Source organism: Symsagittifera roscoffensis, chromosome 1, assembly GCF_963678635.1.
Source record: "Symsagittifera roscoffensis chromosome 1, txSymRosc1.1, whole genome shotgun sequence".
Lineage (NCBI taxonomy): Eukaryota > Metazoa > Xenacoelomorpha > Acoela > Convolutidae > Symsagittifera > Symsagittifera roscoffensis.
Genome location: NC_087062.1, coordinates 61,424,631 through 61,441,193, shown reverse-complemented (window position 1 = coordinate 61,441,193; position 16,563 = coordinate 61,424,631). Strand labels below are relative to the sequence as shown.

Here is a 16,563-nt window from a genome sequence, read left to right as displayed (position 1 = left end):
TAAGCAACTTTTGTCTTCTTCACTTTTTGTCTAATCTTAACCCAATTTGAGAAAAACGCGTTTGAACAAGTTTTGTTCGTTTCGTCCGGATAATTTAAATCAGCACTGTATACATATATAGAGTAAATTTGTAATTAAGTTTAAAAACCAACAAATTCAGACAAGTTTTCCTCGACAGCTTTTGAGATTGTTTTTGAGACATTCAGTCTATTTTGAGCAACATTCAGTCTATTTTGAGATTCAGTCTATTTTTGACATTCAGTCGAATTTCGAGCGAATAACGCGATCGAGTAACATTCTTTAAAAAAAAGGACATTCAGGCTTACAAACTTCATACTTGGAAAATTTCCTTTAGCGCTTCCTTGGGCATAGCAGTTTTTCACACAATGGCGAAACTACGCGTTGCAAATACTAGCGAGAACACGACGAAATAAGCTCTATAAAGTGCAATAGAAAAACTAAAAAAAAAAGCGTCGAATTAGTAAAATTTCGGCTATGTCTCGGATTCGATCTGCTATCTAGAACTTATTGGTCTTACATACTTATCACTCAGCCACGGACGCTTCAAAGATCACAAACACTTGCCATAAAGCAGAGAACAGATGCTATGAAATTTTCAATACTAGAAATCGTGATTATAGCAAAAGCGCCACCAAAAAAGAACACTCTGTCGCCAAACAATGAACAATTCTATTTGCGAATTAGATTAGAAAAAAGAAGGTTTGTACTAAAGCACTAACACTCGCAAGCTCGTTAGAGTAAAGTAAAAGGAAAAATTACGGAGCAAAAAAACAATGAAAAGTTTTTTTAAGAATTTTTTTTTCTAAATACGTTTTGTTGCTATCTAAATTTATGATTTAAAGTTGCATTTTTTTAGACCAGTTTTGACGCTCAAAAGCATAGTTTTTATTGAAAATATTTCGTACCTTAATGATGGTCAGAAATATTTGATGTTCTTTTCAGCTATCCGGGTATGCGTACTTGAGCTCGCCTGAGCAAAATATATAACTAAAAAAAACAAATTGAAAAACCAAAAAAATATCAAGTTGGCAAAGCTCATGAGTACAAAAAAATCTGAAAACAAAATCCTTATAGCTTGACGATTGATACAATTTGTTTACTTAAAACTTAATTTCACCAAAAAAAACTATAATCAGAAGACAAAAAATTAACCAAAATTGGTTTTAAAAATTTTTGGGTTCGATGACATTGAATTGGCCAGTACACAAGGTGAATTTCAGATTTTGCTATGCACCCTGAGTGGTGATATGTTACAATAGGTGGTAGGTTCAATTTCAATAGCTGGATAGCTTTTTCTTATACTTCGCGCATTATTTATAATATAGTTTAAAAGCTAAATTTTTTGGCAAAAGAATGTAAAGTTTGAGTTTTTGAATAGCATTTCATTTGGCAGAGTAATGTATTAAATGAAATGACTATATTATGCCTAATAGTTCTGAAGATTAATGCAGGCACTGGACTCAAAATTACCACCTATTATTACCCTCTGAATTTCCTTTTCTTAACTTGCACCCGACCTGTCGACCTGAACACTGACCGGTACAATGATGAGCATGAATGCAAATTAAGCAAGTATTAGTTAAAGATTAATTAGAATTGAACCGACATTCTTTCCACCTGGCCGAGAGATGAATGAACAGTCTACAATTTTCTTGAGGGATCTAAATGTAAACTCGGCAGAGTTTTTTTTCGAAATTTTATTGTTAGGTTGACTAAAAACTAGGCCACTGATGGCATTACAGTGGCGTGTGCTCCCATCTTTAAATTAAGAAGCCACTTTTGGAAAAATTTAAGTTCAGTTGTCCAAAAATGAATGTCGGAAGCTAATACTAAAAAGGACTCTTTGGATTCTCACCTGTCTAATCTCTGAGGGCGACAAAGCCCCCCTTGATTTGTTCGCCCAATCGCGCGACATAAAGTTTGCCTCCGCCACCCTAAGTGTTTATTTTATTAAAGTACATTACTTTTTCATCAGAAGATCATTTAATTTTTTCCCAAAAAGTTGTTTTTCTCACATCACATTACATATTTCAACATTAAACCCAAAGCAATAACGTGCGACACATTTCTATCAGAAGAAAACGACCCAACAATTTTGGTATTTTTTGGACCATCCCTAAACTTTTCTGAACACGGCAAGCGAACTGCAAGAAGAATCTTGCGCAGGATATTGGCCAAAAAAATACTGTGCTAATTGGGATCAGTCGAAAGAAAATCAAATGGTTACTAATGAATTATTAGTAAAACCAATGCTCGGTACGCTTGTCCAGCTTGGGCCCATGCAGCCGCCATCTTTAAACGACGCCCAAATTTTTTATACATTACAAAAAATCTCCCACCGCTTTTTATCGAAGCAAACAAGTGAAGCTCTCCGACTGATTAAAAACAATTAGGTTTTTTTTTTTGTAAATCACAACCTTGTAACGCTCCTAAAACACATACTCAAGAAAACATAAGTTAAACTCCCATCAAATTTTCTCCCATTAAAACCCCCAGAAGTCTCTGAGAGGAACAGACTCTACTCCGCTCGACTAGGTGCATCCTCGCCCAAATAAGATCGGGCTATGGCACCTGCCGCAATACTTAGATGAGAAGGATAAAACCAAACGCCCTAACTGCTCCCATTACCCAGTCCCATACAGCACTACACTATTTTTCCATGTCCCCAAAACCCAAGACTTCCCTTACACCTCTAGACCTGTGGCTCCAGCCGATGGAAGTCGCGACATTTCTGAGACTCGGAGAGAGCGCACTTTTTTAGACTCGTAGAGAGTACTTAATCAATGCTTAAACAATGGTACGCGCTTTTTTGGTATTTAAAAGTGCGCTCTTTTGGTACGCGCTCTTTTGTGTATGCACCGGAGAGAGCATGCCGAGTGTGCGCCTTAGTTCGGGCTAATAACAGCTGCAACATTTTTACACTCTAAATCCACTCCTTTGCAGCGATATGTGCTTTGAACGAAATCTCACTATACTATTTGATTTAAGTTACAGCGCCCTCAAATTTTGTCCGATCGTTTTTTCTCTCATTTATCTTTACCTTGAGCTGTTGATTGATATGCGCGACTAGATTGTTGAACACTCTCTCGTAAAGTCTGTTCACCACGCTCCTCCTAACCCTCGCCCCATCCACCGCTGAAGTGCAGTGTGTAAATAGTGCTGCCACTTGACCTCCGTTCTCTCCACTGATGCCCAACAGCTTCTCCGCTTTCCACACACAATCAAGGTTGGAGACCTGTAGCAACACTCACTTTGCTAGTTTGATCATTTCTCCAAATTTTTATCGCAAGTTCTTTAAAACTGGAAATGTTGACGGATTATTTGCAAAATTTGATAAAAGATGAATTAATTTTACAATTATTCAACAAAATATTTGTACATAAGCTTTTGAGCTGAAACATTTTTGTTTGAAGGTTTTTTGTTCGGCTAAAAAACCTTTTATGGGAAATTTGTAGAATTTTGATTTCGCCAAACAAATTGAATGTTTTCAAATTTCACTGCCAAAATACGTGTTTTTACTGTGGGGTGAGCATATTACCTCAACCGTAGGTGAGGACGAGGAGCTTTTATCTGCGTTATTGGCAGCTGAAGTGGTCGCTCCCTTTCCCTTTCCACTCCCTTTACCCCCTCCACTGCTCCCACTTGTTCCCCCTTTGGATCCTCCCTGCTTGACAAACTGGATCTGGCCAATGTGCAAAATAGCAGCCAGGGCCTTCCATAACTGCTGCTGCTTCCCCTCCGTCTCTCCCTGCTGCCCTCCAGCTGTGTGGATACAAATTTTTGTTATTGTTTCGACTTTCAAAGACAACGATGGAAAGTTTATGCTTGGGGCGGTTTATTAAGTCAATTTTTGACTTTTTATCTAAGCGTTTTAAAGAATGTTATGGAGTTTAAAAATTGCTAATTTGGCGAAGGTTAACGTGCAAAAAATATTGCGATCTTAACACGAAACTAAGATGAGATGAAGACTAGATCGCTGCTCACACGTTAAATCGCTGATCACGCCCGTTAATTGTTCTGATTTTCCACCATACAGCTGCTAAAAAAACGAAACTTTCCTGCAAACGTGTTTTTAATTTAAACCTTGATATTATTTTTGGCAGTATTATCGAAAAAATATCGAAACACCGAAACATTGATTTTTTGCTGATGAACCTTGTTGTTCTATGAAAACTAAGAAGTAGCCACAGATAATTCTACTAGCACCTGTTCCTTCGATAGAAGCCTTTATAATAAATTTTAAAGAATGGTTTTGGACAATAGTTTCCAAAAAACGTCGAAAAGTCCAAAAGTTAAAAACGAACTTTCTACAAAAAATTAGGGCGTAGAAAAATAAATGCGTAGCTGCTTGTGCAGTGAAAATTGTTTGCTTATTTTTTTCCAAATAAGCATTTTTATCTCAGATTTGAAAGTATTTTTTTGATAAGAACCATAAAGAAAACGCAAAACGTCAAAACTGTAAATATTTTAAGGCGATTCATGTATATCAAAATTTGTTTGTGGATCCCACAAACTGTTCCCAATTCCGCAAATTTTGTTGTGGATTTTGTAATTTCAGCTATGGATTTGGCTAATTTGCCTAATTTTGGAGTGATTTTCAGCAATACAGTGTTTTAGCTGTTAGTGGAATCCAAAACAGCAAACAGCAAAGAAGATTAAAAAAAACTAGCAATGACGCAGATTCCGCGACAAATCTGTTTTCGACCTGTTGCGGAATCCACTTGCAATTCAAAAAATACACAGTTTGGCCTCGTACTGTTATTTTTTACTAGGCGCGTAGCCTCCGATTTGACAAAAAGGAAAAAAAGGAAAAAATGACCAAAAAACGGCAAAGATTCAAAATTTGAACAAAAAGTCAAAAAAAAATTTTCTTCCAAGACTAGGGCTCGGCAGTCTATGCAAGCTAGATCCCCATAACACGCTTTTTATATTGAACTCAGATTTCTTATGGTAGAAAATCAAAACAAACAAAATGGGTCAAAATCCAAACAATGAAATTTCTGAAGGTCTAGAACGTCCGGTGAAGAAAAAGAGGCTAGCAGAATGTCCACGCACACATCGGAGTAGCCGATCTCTCCATTTCTACCACATTTTTGATGAACTAAGTTTTTGAGAAAAGCGTCTAAAATACAAAAAAACTAATATTCCATGCATATTCATAATACCTGTTTTTTCAAGAAAAAGGAACTAGCCACCAATAAACAAGATACAACAAAAAACGCTATGGCTTATAAGTCAACCAGAAATAAAAATGCAAAGGTTCCATAAAAAATGTCAGGTGCACCCTTCTGTGCGACTTTTAAAAAAATCGATAACGTAATACGACACTACTTTGTGTAAAAAGAAAATGAGACGATCGAACAGAAAGTGCATTTTATTTTTTTTTTCGAAAGTTCGTGCATTAAAACTGAATTAAACAAATTATCCGGAAAACAATTTCAAAAAAGCATTTCTTAACCTTTTTTCTCAAATAAGGTTGACATTAGACAAAAGTGTCTAGAGTTTTACCTGCATGATTATGATGCAATTCATTTAACCGAAAATTGACCCCAACTACGAGCCAAAATTACGCTCAGAAAATACAGTCAGTTTTTAAGCAAAATATAACAAAATGAATTTTTTATCTAGCCCAAAAAAGTTAAGAAGGGCAATATCGCCAAAAATTTCACCAAAACTGCAAAAATTGGTTAAAGTGCACTTTCCTTGCACCATGAGAGCTTTTCATCAATTAATTCTGGTAAATGCTAAACAATTTTTGTTCGCACCACTTTATATCCTAAGTCAACGCAATTCGAGAAAAAAATGCGTTTAAATTTTCAAGTTTTTGTTCGTTCTGTCAGGAAAATTTAAATGAGCGCTGTGGTAGATAACCATGTAAACTTTGACCGAGCCCTGATATGTTTACCTAGTCCGACTGTGTCCATGAGATCGGAGAGGGCATTGTAGTCTCTCTCAAGCTCCACCCTGGCGCCCGTCTTCAGCAGCTGGTAGTCTTTGGCGGCCATCGCAGGGTCCAACAACAAGAAGTCTTTCAACTGCAACAGCACATATGTAACACACGGTTCTCAAATAATTTTATTGTTTTGCTGTTTTTCAAAAATTTTCGGCGTTTATGGTCGGATGAGGATTTGAGTGATTTTAGCTCCTGGAAATAGTTACTGACAGAAGCCTCTAATAATTTGGATCTTTACTAGCTTCAAAAAACATAACGTATGTCGTCAACTGTCTACATAGTTACCGATTATTATAATCTTGCTAATCAAGATGAAAAAGCAAATCGGAACACTCTCGACAGTCTCGAAAATAAGGTAAAACAAGAAGTTCCTGAAAGTTTTAAGAAAAACATATTTTTGGATTTCTAAGTCAAAAACAGTATTGCCTCCATTTGCCAACATATTTAAAATGAAATCAAATATTTATTCAAGTTGGTTTAGTCAAAAATTTGTTTTGCAAAAAGGTTATGATTCAATCCGATGTTAAGTAAAATTATGACTTGAATAAATAAACACCTTAGGTGTGGTTTGGTTTACAAGATGGTACAAAATTGCGAAGCTGGACTGGTCAGATGTAGCGCCCACTGAAGAATCGAACAAAACAGAGAGAAACGACACTCCAATGGGCTGGCTGGCCACATTGTTGTGTATATCCACGTGGCGCATCATGGTTAAGTATGGCCCACTTGGTCCATACTTGGTGCCCATACATTCCACCAAAGCATCTGCTGCTTCTAATTTGGCAACTGTCTCCTCGCAGCCACACCTGGTCAACGACAACGTACCTTTTATCAACACAGAGAAGGGTGAAGCAAAACTCCTCCACCTCTCAGTCTAAAGATGGACGGTTCGAAACCCATCTTAGTTCTAGTTTGTTTCTTGAGGGTTAGAATTTATTTACCAGCTCAAGAAAGTGACCAAAAACTGAAGAGTATGTCTTATTCTGACACAACTGCGATTCTTTGTAAAAAGCTGATCAGGTCGTAAGTTGGACCTTTCCCTCGCGGTTAACTGTCATATAAATTGTTTTTGCAAATGAGCAAACCAAATTCCAGAGAAAATTGACATTTCACAGCAATTATAAAACAGAATTTGTAAAAACTTCGCTGTAATCTTTCATTCTTGGACCAATTACAGAATTTAAAGAAACAGTTTGTTAATGTCTATCATCCCAGAAGCTGCTTGCTTACTTTATCAAAAAGCGAATCTTCTATGAGAAAGTTTTCAGAAGTGCCATAACCATTACCTCATGTCTCTGTTCGCCTCAAGTAGTGTATCAAGCAAGTGTCTGTTGAACATGTGTCGGTTGCGTCTGGCCATGTGTCTGTGGGTTCCTCCATTCACCACCAGCACATGGTCTACATTAGCACTGTTGCTCAGTACCTCCTTGCCCACAAACTCACTCAACCCACACGGGTGCGCTGCACTCTCAAATATCTGCTTGCCTCGGAACACACTCGCGTCAAGGCCCTCCTGATTCTGCCTCTTCGTGGTGTCCTTGGGTGCTATCTGTTGTGAGGGGGGCGGGGAGTTTGGCTGTGAGGCTGAGAGCGATTGGTTGGGTGATGGAAGGGTGATGAGTAAGTGCTGCCCTACCAATGTGTCGGGGATGCCTTCGTTGCGACGCAGCAGAAGCAGTTCACTGATTATTTCTGATGACACCTGACAAAAAGTAACAATCAAATGTACAAACAGAAAAGTTATTTGTTGAGACGCTGTGTTGTTTGGTTTCAAAACATTTCAGTTTCATCGAAATATAACTAAATCAACTGTAGTTATCAGAAACATCAGGTACAAATGTTCAAACTTAATTGCTCTGAATCATTGGTCTGGCGGTATTAAATGCGAGCCTGTAATTTTCTCGAGGGGGCCGAATGGGTTTTCCAAGCTCTCCAAAAAAATTTAAAGACCCTGTTGTGACAGAAACTTCAAAAAAATAGAACAAAAAAAACGGTTTATGACTACTTTTTGAATGGTAAACACAAAAAAATTGCCCCTCAAACTTAGTGATATGGGCGCCAAAGCCAATTTAAGAAATGTTTAGGGTTGGTCGTCAAAAAATGGAGGTTTCAAAATAGTACATTTTGGTGGCCAGGGAGTTTTTCTGATTTTTTGTTGCGTTTGAAAAAAAAACAATTGATTACTTCTTCTTTTTCTCCTCAAATTTTGATTTTAACTAATCACAACATAACATCAGCTTGAGGATCTTTCAATATCAAGAAAAAATGATTGGCAATTTTTTGAAAACTTTCAACATTTGAAACTAAGTGTAGCCGGTTTTTGACAATGAATCACACAATTTCTCATGACTAATCAATGCATGCAGAAAAACTTTCTGCCTTGTTTTTAAGAAGGATAAGGGCTGAATAATTACTCAAAATAACAGTTAAAACTATATTACGTTAATACACTTCCCCGGAGTCCCACTTTTTACCAAAAAAAATGCCTAAAAATGAAAACTTCCAGACTAGGATTTTGTCGACACTCAACTGAGTGAACATTTTTTATTGACTATTTTCGTATCACGAATTGCTGGACTTTTCTCTATTTTGGCATCTATTATTCATTAACAAACTTCGGCTAAAGGAGCATTTTCATAATACATATTTTTATCAACCAAGAGCAAATTTTTTGAATCGTAAGAAGCTAGGTTTTGGAGAGAAACTACTTGAAAAGCACAACAGATCTAAGTTGCATTTAGAGAAAAAAAAACGAAAAATCAACCGACAACATTTAGGGCGACAAAAGTCGGAAAAAAATGAGCCATTTTTCAAAAAATATATATGTGAAAGGTTAATTCATCACTTATGATGTAAAAAGTAGTTTTATTTGAGTTCTAAGGAAATTGAGCATGTATTGGCCTGTTTTTTCAAAATTCTGCCTGCGGCGTAGAAAATTTGACAAAAAGGTTGTTTTTTGTGCTTTCAGAAAACTCGTAGAATCAATTTGGTCGATCTAAAAAAAAAGGTCGACAAAATTTTTAAAAATTTTCCGAAAATCCGACGCTTCCTCGAGAAAATCTTAGATCTGCCCCTGCTTCTAGCCTAAACATAAATTAAATTTGATTTTCACTGTGTTTTTATGCAGAATAGTTAAATTATAATCCAATATTATTGATTTTTTTGTGAAATAATATTTTGATAGAAAAAGGAATTATAATCTATTATAATAGATTATAATAGATTATAAGCGATTTTCGGAAAAATTATAATCAATTATAATTGATTATAATTTATTAAAACGCCACCAAAAAGTTTATCATTATAAGGGATTATAAATCGCTTAAACCTCTAAAATTGGCGCTTATAAATAATTATAAGTTTGCTAAAAGTAAAATTATAATTATGATATAATAGATTTTTTTTCCCTTTTTCCTGAGTGCGGGCAAATTTTCAAAAAGCTTACGCCTTCTTAATAATTGATTGCGATCGAGCATATTTTTTACAGAAGGGCTCACAGAGAAGAAAATAAACAGAGCTTTTAGTCCTATTTGCAGATTTTTGAGGGAAAAATATTTGAAAGCTTAGAAGTTGTTTCCAAACTTGAAAGCTATTTTTGTACCGAACGCTAAAACTGAGAAGTTCATACATAAACAAATCATTCGCAGGTAAATTGCTAATGCTAAAGTATTTCTTTTTAAAAATTCGCATTTTTAGAACTTTTTGCAATAAGTAAATAGGGCTGAAATGAGAAAAAAAAGGTATACAGGGAATATACCAGACTGTCTGATTAATTAATGCTGCAAGTTAAGGACCAAAAAATTTAGAGGAAAAAGTGATGATTTTTAGAAGTAACAACACACTGGCGCCCTAATTTGTTCGAAGATCCCAAATGTGATATGAAAAAGACAGAAAATGATTGACTATTACACGCAGATAGTTGCAAAACTGCTTTTCTAGATAGAAAAATTATTTTAATTATCTGGCCAAATTTTCTCGTTTTCTCATGATACATTTCCTGTCTTAGGTTAAAAAACAAAGAATTTTTATTCCGAAAAATGAAAAAAAAAAATTCTTTTGTTTTTGAGATTTTCGATCGGATTTTTAAGTTTTGTTACGCGTCTTGTTTTTCAATTAAATGGATTAAGAAGGTGTAACCTACATAACGTTTAAAACGCACCCGCTGTCATTTTTTTCTAGGAAAAAACTCTAATAGGCCTTAGAGGCCTTATTGATGAGCTTGATGCATTTTCGGTTTATTGAAAAACACTTTGAAAATAGGATAGAACATCATTCAAAAGTAGCCCAAAACTTGCCGCTTATAATCAATCCATTAACTCAAGCACCTACTCGATAGTTCTTCCAATTTCATTTCCAATAACCAAAAATACTATTTCTAGTCGACGTCGTCTCAATTCGATTTTCAGATTTCTTAAGACGTCCCGGCGTACCCAGCCTAGTCTGCTTTTCTAGATAGAAAAATTATTTTAATTATCTGGCCAAATTTTCTCGTTTTCTCATGATACATTTCCTGTCTTAGGTTAAAAAACAAAGAATTTTTATTCCGAAAAATGAAAAAAAAAATTATTTTGTTTTTGAGATTTTTGATCGGATTTTTAAGTTTTGTTACGCGTCTTGTTTTTCAATAAAATGGATTAAGAAGGTGGAACCTACATAACGTTTAAAACGCACCCGCTGTCATTTTTTTCTAGGAAAAAAACTCTAATAGGCCTTAGAGTGTCAATATATCCAACAGAAAACTGGAAGAAGTCCCGTGGAGGGCTAAATTTCAAAAGAAGCAAAAAAATAGGGAAAATCAGAATATCCCGCATCTCTAAACCTCTTGTAATTTTCAATTTCTGATGAGCTTAACTTTCCCATAGTGAACTAGGTTCAACCATTCTCTTATTTTGTTGTGATATAAATCACGCGACCTGGGGTAGATTGGCTTTTGACCACACAGAAGACTTACCAAAAACGTTAACCACAGTTGTGTAAAATAAAATTAAAGTGACTTCAAATTTCTTCTTTGTATTGATGCACATGCTGACAATCTGCAACCAATAAAATCTAATTAAATTAAATTGATTTTCTTCGAGAACTGAATATTATGTTATTTTAGATATTCTTTGGAACAAAATAGATTCCGTTCTTAACGTTTAGTTCGTTGATATCAAGTCGGGTGCCAGACATCAAGCCGACGGGACTTGAAGCCGAATTGTAAAATAAGGACTTCAAGCCGAAAACTTTCTCATTAAGTCATGAAATATGATTAATTTGAAAAGTTTTGAAGAATTTATCAATTTCATGATCTTTCTCCACTAGTTATTGGCATTTAAAAAAAATTTAAGCTTCCGAATGGGGTGCAGGACATCAAGCCGACGAGACTTGAAGCCGAATTGTAAAATTAGGGACTTCAAGTCAAAAATTTTCTCATTAAGTCATGAAATATGATTAATTTGAAAACTTTTTTGAAGATTTTATCAATTTCATGATCTTTCTCCAGTAGTTATTGGCGTTTTCAAAAAATTTAAGCCCCTGAATGATATTAAGGAAAGTTGAAAAATAAAACATGGCTGAAGGCAATTTTCTTGTTTATAAGCTATGCATTTCAAAACCGGCTGGGTCTTATGCACTAAACGGCCTAAAATCAGTATATCTAGATCTTGAAATGAAATTCATGTTGTTGAATTTGATCGGTTTATTAACCAATCATATTCAAACAGCATGGCGAGACATTTCAAATTAAAAATCCAAGCAGACAAAATTATTAGCAGAATTGAACGAAAGCATAGAAATGTTCCATTGAAGTCATTTTATTGAAATTTTCTTGCCTGGACATAGTTTCACAAGTGGCCTAACATGTTTTTGATTATTTGATAAAATTCCTTTTGGGGATTTCGGCTAAATGTTTTATCTGCTGAAACGGTGGTTGAAATGACTGGCCGCGCAGTTTGTAATTGATTGGCTAAAATTAGCCAATCAGACTGGAGCACAACAATTTTAGCTCAACATATAGCAATATTGGGCCGTTTAGTGCATAAGACCCAGCCGGCTGATAGTATTAACGGATGCCAATCCCAAGTGATTCATTGTCATGAACAAAGCTTATTATGGACTAAACTTGTCTAAAATTTTGAAAAGCAACGTTTTACAGATGAAAAAATCGTGATTTGAGGTGCTTGTAAAGTTTAAATTTCGGCCTGAAGTCCCTTCGGCTCGAATTCCCGTCGGCTTGTTGTCCTAGACCCTATCAAGTCAACCTCTAGTTCAATTGATTCCTTATTTCAATCATTTTTTTTTTCATTCTCAAAAGTAATTTCCTTGCAGCTCAAATGTGAGTATAAAACTTTTGAATTAGGAAAATTAACAACTGTCACGAAAAAATAAGTATTTTAATACAATTTTCTATATTGTTTTTAGTTGTAATCTAACAAAACTGTGCAATTTATCTGCCCAGCATCTTCACGCGGCATGCAAAGGTAGTAACGATAAAGTATAGCTTTAATTTTTCGATCTTGCCATTTGATTAATTTTTTGGCTTCTATGGCGGCAGAATTGACGATCAACAACAGCGTGAAAAACAACCTCATAACAAAAAAGATCTTGCCATTGGCAAGTGTATTCCCATAAAATGCTTCAAAAACTCGTAAGTTCTAGAAAAATTACAATTTGTTCTTCGTTCTTCACTTTTTTAGGGATTTCAAATCTGACGCTGTGAGGCATTTCAAATAAGATGGTTATGTTTAACGGTATCGGTTGTTTCTCGGCACGTTTTCATCAAATAGAACATCGCTCGAGGCAGACATGTTTTTTATAAAGACGTGTTCAACGAACAGAACAGTACGGGGACCTCAACCTCGCATGCTCATGCGACCAAGTCGAGGGCTTCAAGGTTGCTCTAGAACATTCCATACTCTAATACAATAATCACACAATGCAGTCATCAGCTGCCATGGCAAGCCCCATGCAACCCAAGTGCACTTCTAAACGATTATGATGAAGAATATGGTATTCATGATTGAATGCATTCATTTGAAACTTTAAACATTCAAGTTGTTTTTACTAGTCTCAAGTTGCATTTATGTTCATTATATTTTATTTTAATCTTGTTCACATAATGTGTTTCGCTCGCGGACTAAATCCCCCAGGATAAGATCCCCTCGGATAAAATCCCTCCGGATGTAATCCTCCAGGATTAAATTCCCCATAGGACCAAATCACCCTAGGACAAAATCCCCCAGTATCTGTGGGATTATATCCTGGGGGATTTAGTCCTAGACCCAATGTTTTTACTTAGATTAAGTTCAAAATTGCAAACTGATACGTTTTTATTTTTACTTCAAGAAGACAATTTTCCCCCTTTTTTCCGGGAAACCAGCTTTATCCAGATTAATTGACCAATTTTAGATTAGAATAAGTCTTGATTGAGACAATATTGGACCAGAAACTAGATAAAAAATAATTTTTTTTCTGGCTAGAAATCGTCTGGTTTTAGAAAATTTCCGACCAGCCATAAGATGAGAATTTTAAAATTTCTGGCTAGAGATAGCCTAGTCTTAGAATTTTCTGACCAGAAATTGGATTAGAAATTAAAAATTTATAGAAAGTCCAGGCTCTATTTAGACATTTTGAAAAAAAAATTGTCGACCAGAATTTCATATCGGATTTGATTAAAAAATCCTTTGGTTCACTGGGGACCCTTTGGTTCGGCAGGGGGTCGAATCCCTACGAAAAAGCGTCCGATTCCCAAAGCCGCCCACCCCCTAAACCCGCTGGTGATCAGAGTCCATTACATACCAGCTTCCTTCTTCCCAAATAAAAAAAAGAAAAGTTCGGCGAAACGACAGAATGAACGGCCAATTATTTTCAATCCATACTTAAATAAGAATGTAACCTGTAACAAGAATAACCAGCATGTTCCGACCAAGGTCACTTTTTTCAATTTTTACGTAAAGCCGGCTCGGTTTTATTTTGGGAGAGAGGCTGAGTTTGAGACGTCCAATTTATATATCTAAGAGATTACTAATAGCAACCTCGATAGCGCATCAAAACGTAAATCTAAACGTCATGTCGATTTGGTATCAAAAAAGTCACATACAGCGCGGCCATTTTGCAATAAACTAACCAAAGTGATCACGCCCTGTCCTATTATTTGCTATTACATTTTCAACATGATTGGACAGTTGACTTTGGAATCAATTTGCTTTGCAAAGAAAACAGCAAAGAAATTCATGTATTCTTGCGGTCATTTAAATCTTGAGGTTCATTAACTCAAGTTTCAAGGCTAATGTACTTGTTACCTCAGCTAGTAAGTTGGTGTTGTTACAGGTGGCAGGGGTGAGCGGTTCCAGAGTCTCGTCTGCCGAACTTACTTCGGCGTAGCTGTCCACACTCCCTTCTCGTCCCACAGAACCCAACAGCGGGTGACTATTGCTTGGGGTCTCGTTTTGCTCTTCATCCCCATTCACTTTTTTGTCCGTCTGTAAGCCATCTGTCTGTAAGGTGCTCTTTGGAGACGAGGTTGCTTCAATTTTAGATACGGAGGGTGCCGCGGGACTCGAAGCAGTAGTTGCCGTGGATGATCCTATGGAGCTCCGTTTGACCAGCAATTCGGCTGTAGATGACGGCGCGGGAGAGAGGGCAAGAACCTTTTGCTGAACTGTCATAAATCACCCCGTCTTTTTTAGAACTCTGCCAAGTCCTTATGTGGTTTAAATAAGCCTTTTCTATTTAAATAATTCCAAGAATGAATTTTTGATAACATAGGCCCGATATGAAACAAGCGATCAAAATGGCAAATTGTTGATAAATTTTCCTCTCGAATGTTGTTTAAAAAAGAACATAAGTGAACCGAATTCTGAGATTTGCAGAGAATTTGAAAATGAAAAAGTAGCTAACTTGGTAGTCAATCCAATTCAGTAATGCATTTGAGGCAATTAACTTAATGTTCTTGGCGGCTTTTATTGAGAAAACAACAATGGCAACAAAAGAATGCTATGACGGAAGAGGGTTGATATATTTGGAATTAGAAGAAAAAAAGCATACTGTTGCTTCTTGGAGATAATTCACAACGACGTTTATTTATCCCTTTGGCGGTCGCTCCGTGATACGCAGTAGTCTTCTTACCATAATGAATGGGAAGGTAACTGGTTTTTAACTGTTTAAAAATTGGTGTTGAATAACATGTCTTAACGGTAGTATTTTAAATAACTACAAATAAAAACTAATAACAAAAATAAAAGAAACGGAAACGATGTGTTTATTTCGAGCAATTAAAAATGTTTCCTTCTTTTGAAGGTAGTTTTATTTATGCTTTTAATGGATTCGCTACAGAAAAGCTGATCCAAATAAGGTGTTTATGTTTACAGCGAATATTAACCATCTAAGCATAAAGCAGCATACGTTGATGACGGAGCTATGAAATTACAGGGATAAAAAATTTGAACAGGAAACTAAACCACAAACCGTTCGTTCAGCATGCGTGAGTGCGGGAGCAACATAAGATATACAATTTTTTGCCCAAACGCTTTCATATTGGGGAGTAAAAACGCAAGTTAAAGTAGCACACCTACACGTATAGATGGTCTGTCGCTTCCTGTTCAACTGAACGATTGGAAGAAAAACATCAACCAAATCATAATCGCGGCTCAGAAAAAAATCTTTCCCGCGTATACCGCTCTTTACCTTTCAAAAATTCGTCTTTCTCCTATGATCATTCTTCAATTTAAGGTTTCATCTGCTTTAATAGATGAATGAGTTATCATTCAAGTATCATAAGAAACACTCCTTAACAAAAAACTATTAAAAAACTAAAAACGTTTTCGTTCCTGATCACTTCTGATCAAAATAACAGATATGGTGATTGAGTTCAACACGAAAACTACAGGGTCCTTTTGATGCCTGCACTTAACGATCATTTGTTTTTAAAAAATTTATCTTGCAACATCATAAAAAGACTATTTTGTACCATTAAGTACGATTTTGCGACATCCATTTTCGGCCGACCCGCCCAATTTCTGCCCAATTGTTTAGTCAAAATATTCCAGAAAGCGAAATTTTTTATGGTGATTCTCATTTTCTTCTGATAAAGGAGTCGTCGATTCTCAGGAAAACACTTACTCTCACAAACGGTTCTCTTGGTTGAAGCTTTCATCTCAGGTCAGATAGAATAGTTAAAGAGAAATTTTCTCAACAACGATCAAAAATTCAAAAAATGATTTTCCGAAACTCATATACATTTTTCTAAGGAAAATAAAGTTGTGGCCAATTAAGCGTTGAAAAGTTCCAATACCGACTGTCTCAATAGCACTCTTAACCTGACATTTGGCAGCGTAATTTTCGCAAAAAATGAAAAAGTTTGACTTTTCTGAAGGCCAAATGTTTTTTATTGGGAAAAATGAGCGTAACCGCTTATGCAGGTAGATTTTTGACAATTCCTGAATTTGGTTAAGCCATTGATATCAGATATAGCAGAATAATTATCGTGAAATCCAAAAAAGTTCCAAAAATTGATCAACAATTTAAAAAATGACTTTTCTGAGAACCATAGCTATGTGTCAAAATTCTGGGCGTGACTGGTTTCGCAGAAAAAATCTACACTGTTTGTT

The 16,563-nt window shown here is 35.8% G+C and overlaps 1 protein-coding gene across 1 annotated transcript in view; it reads right to left on the bottom strand.

Annotated features, from left to right (window-relative positions):
• LOC134839059 (myosin-2-like) overlaps window positions 1-15,147 on the bottom strand; it is a 16,572-nt gene extending 1,425 nt beyond the window's left edge. Inside the window, exons 1-6 of the mRNA XM_063854470.1 lie at window positions 14,257-15,147; window positions 7,261-7,676; window positions 6,531-6,780; window positions 5,927-6,056; window positions 3,560-3,783; window positions 3,062-3,256 (exon numbers count right to left, since the gene is read on the bottom strand). Of these exons, the coding sequence (XP_063710540.1) occupies window positions 3,062-3,256; window positions 3,560-3,783; window positions 5,927-6,056; window positions 6,531-6,780; window positions 7,261-7,676; window positions 14,257-14,622 (1,581 nt within the window). The 5' untranslated portion in view covers window positions 14,623-15,147. The remainder of the gene's footprint in view (window positions 1-3,061; window positions 3,257-3,559; window positions 3,784-5,926; window positions 6,057-6,530; window positions 6,781-7,260; window positions 7,677-14,256) is intronic.
• Between the last annotated feature and the right edge of the window lie 1,416 nt (window positions 15,148-16,563).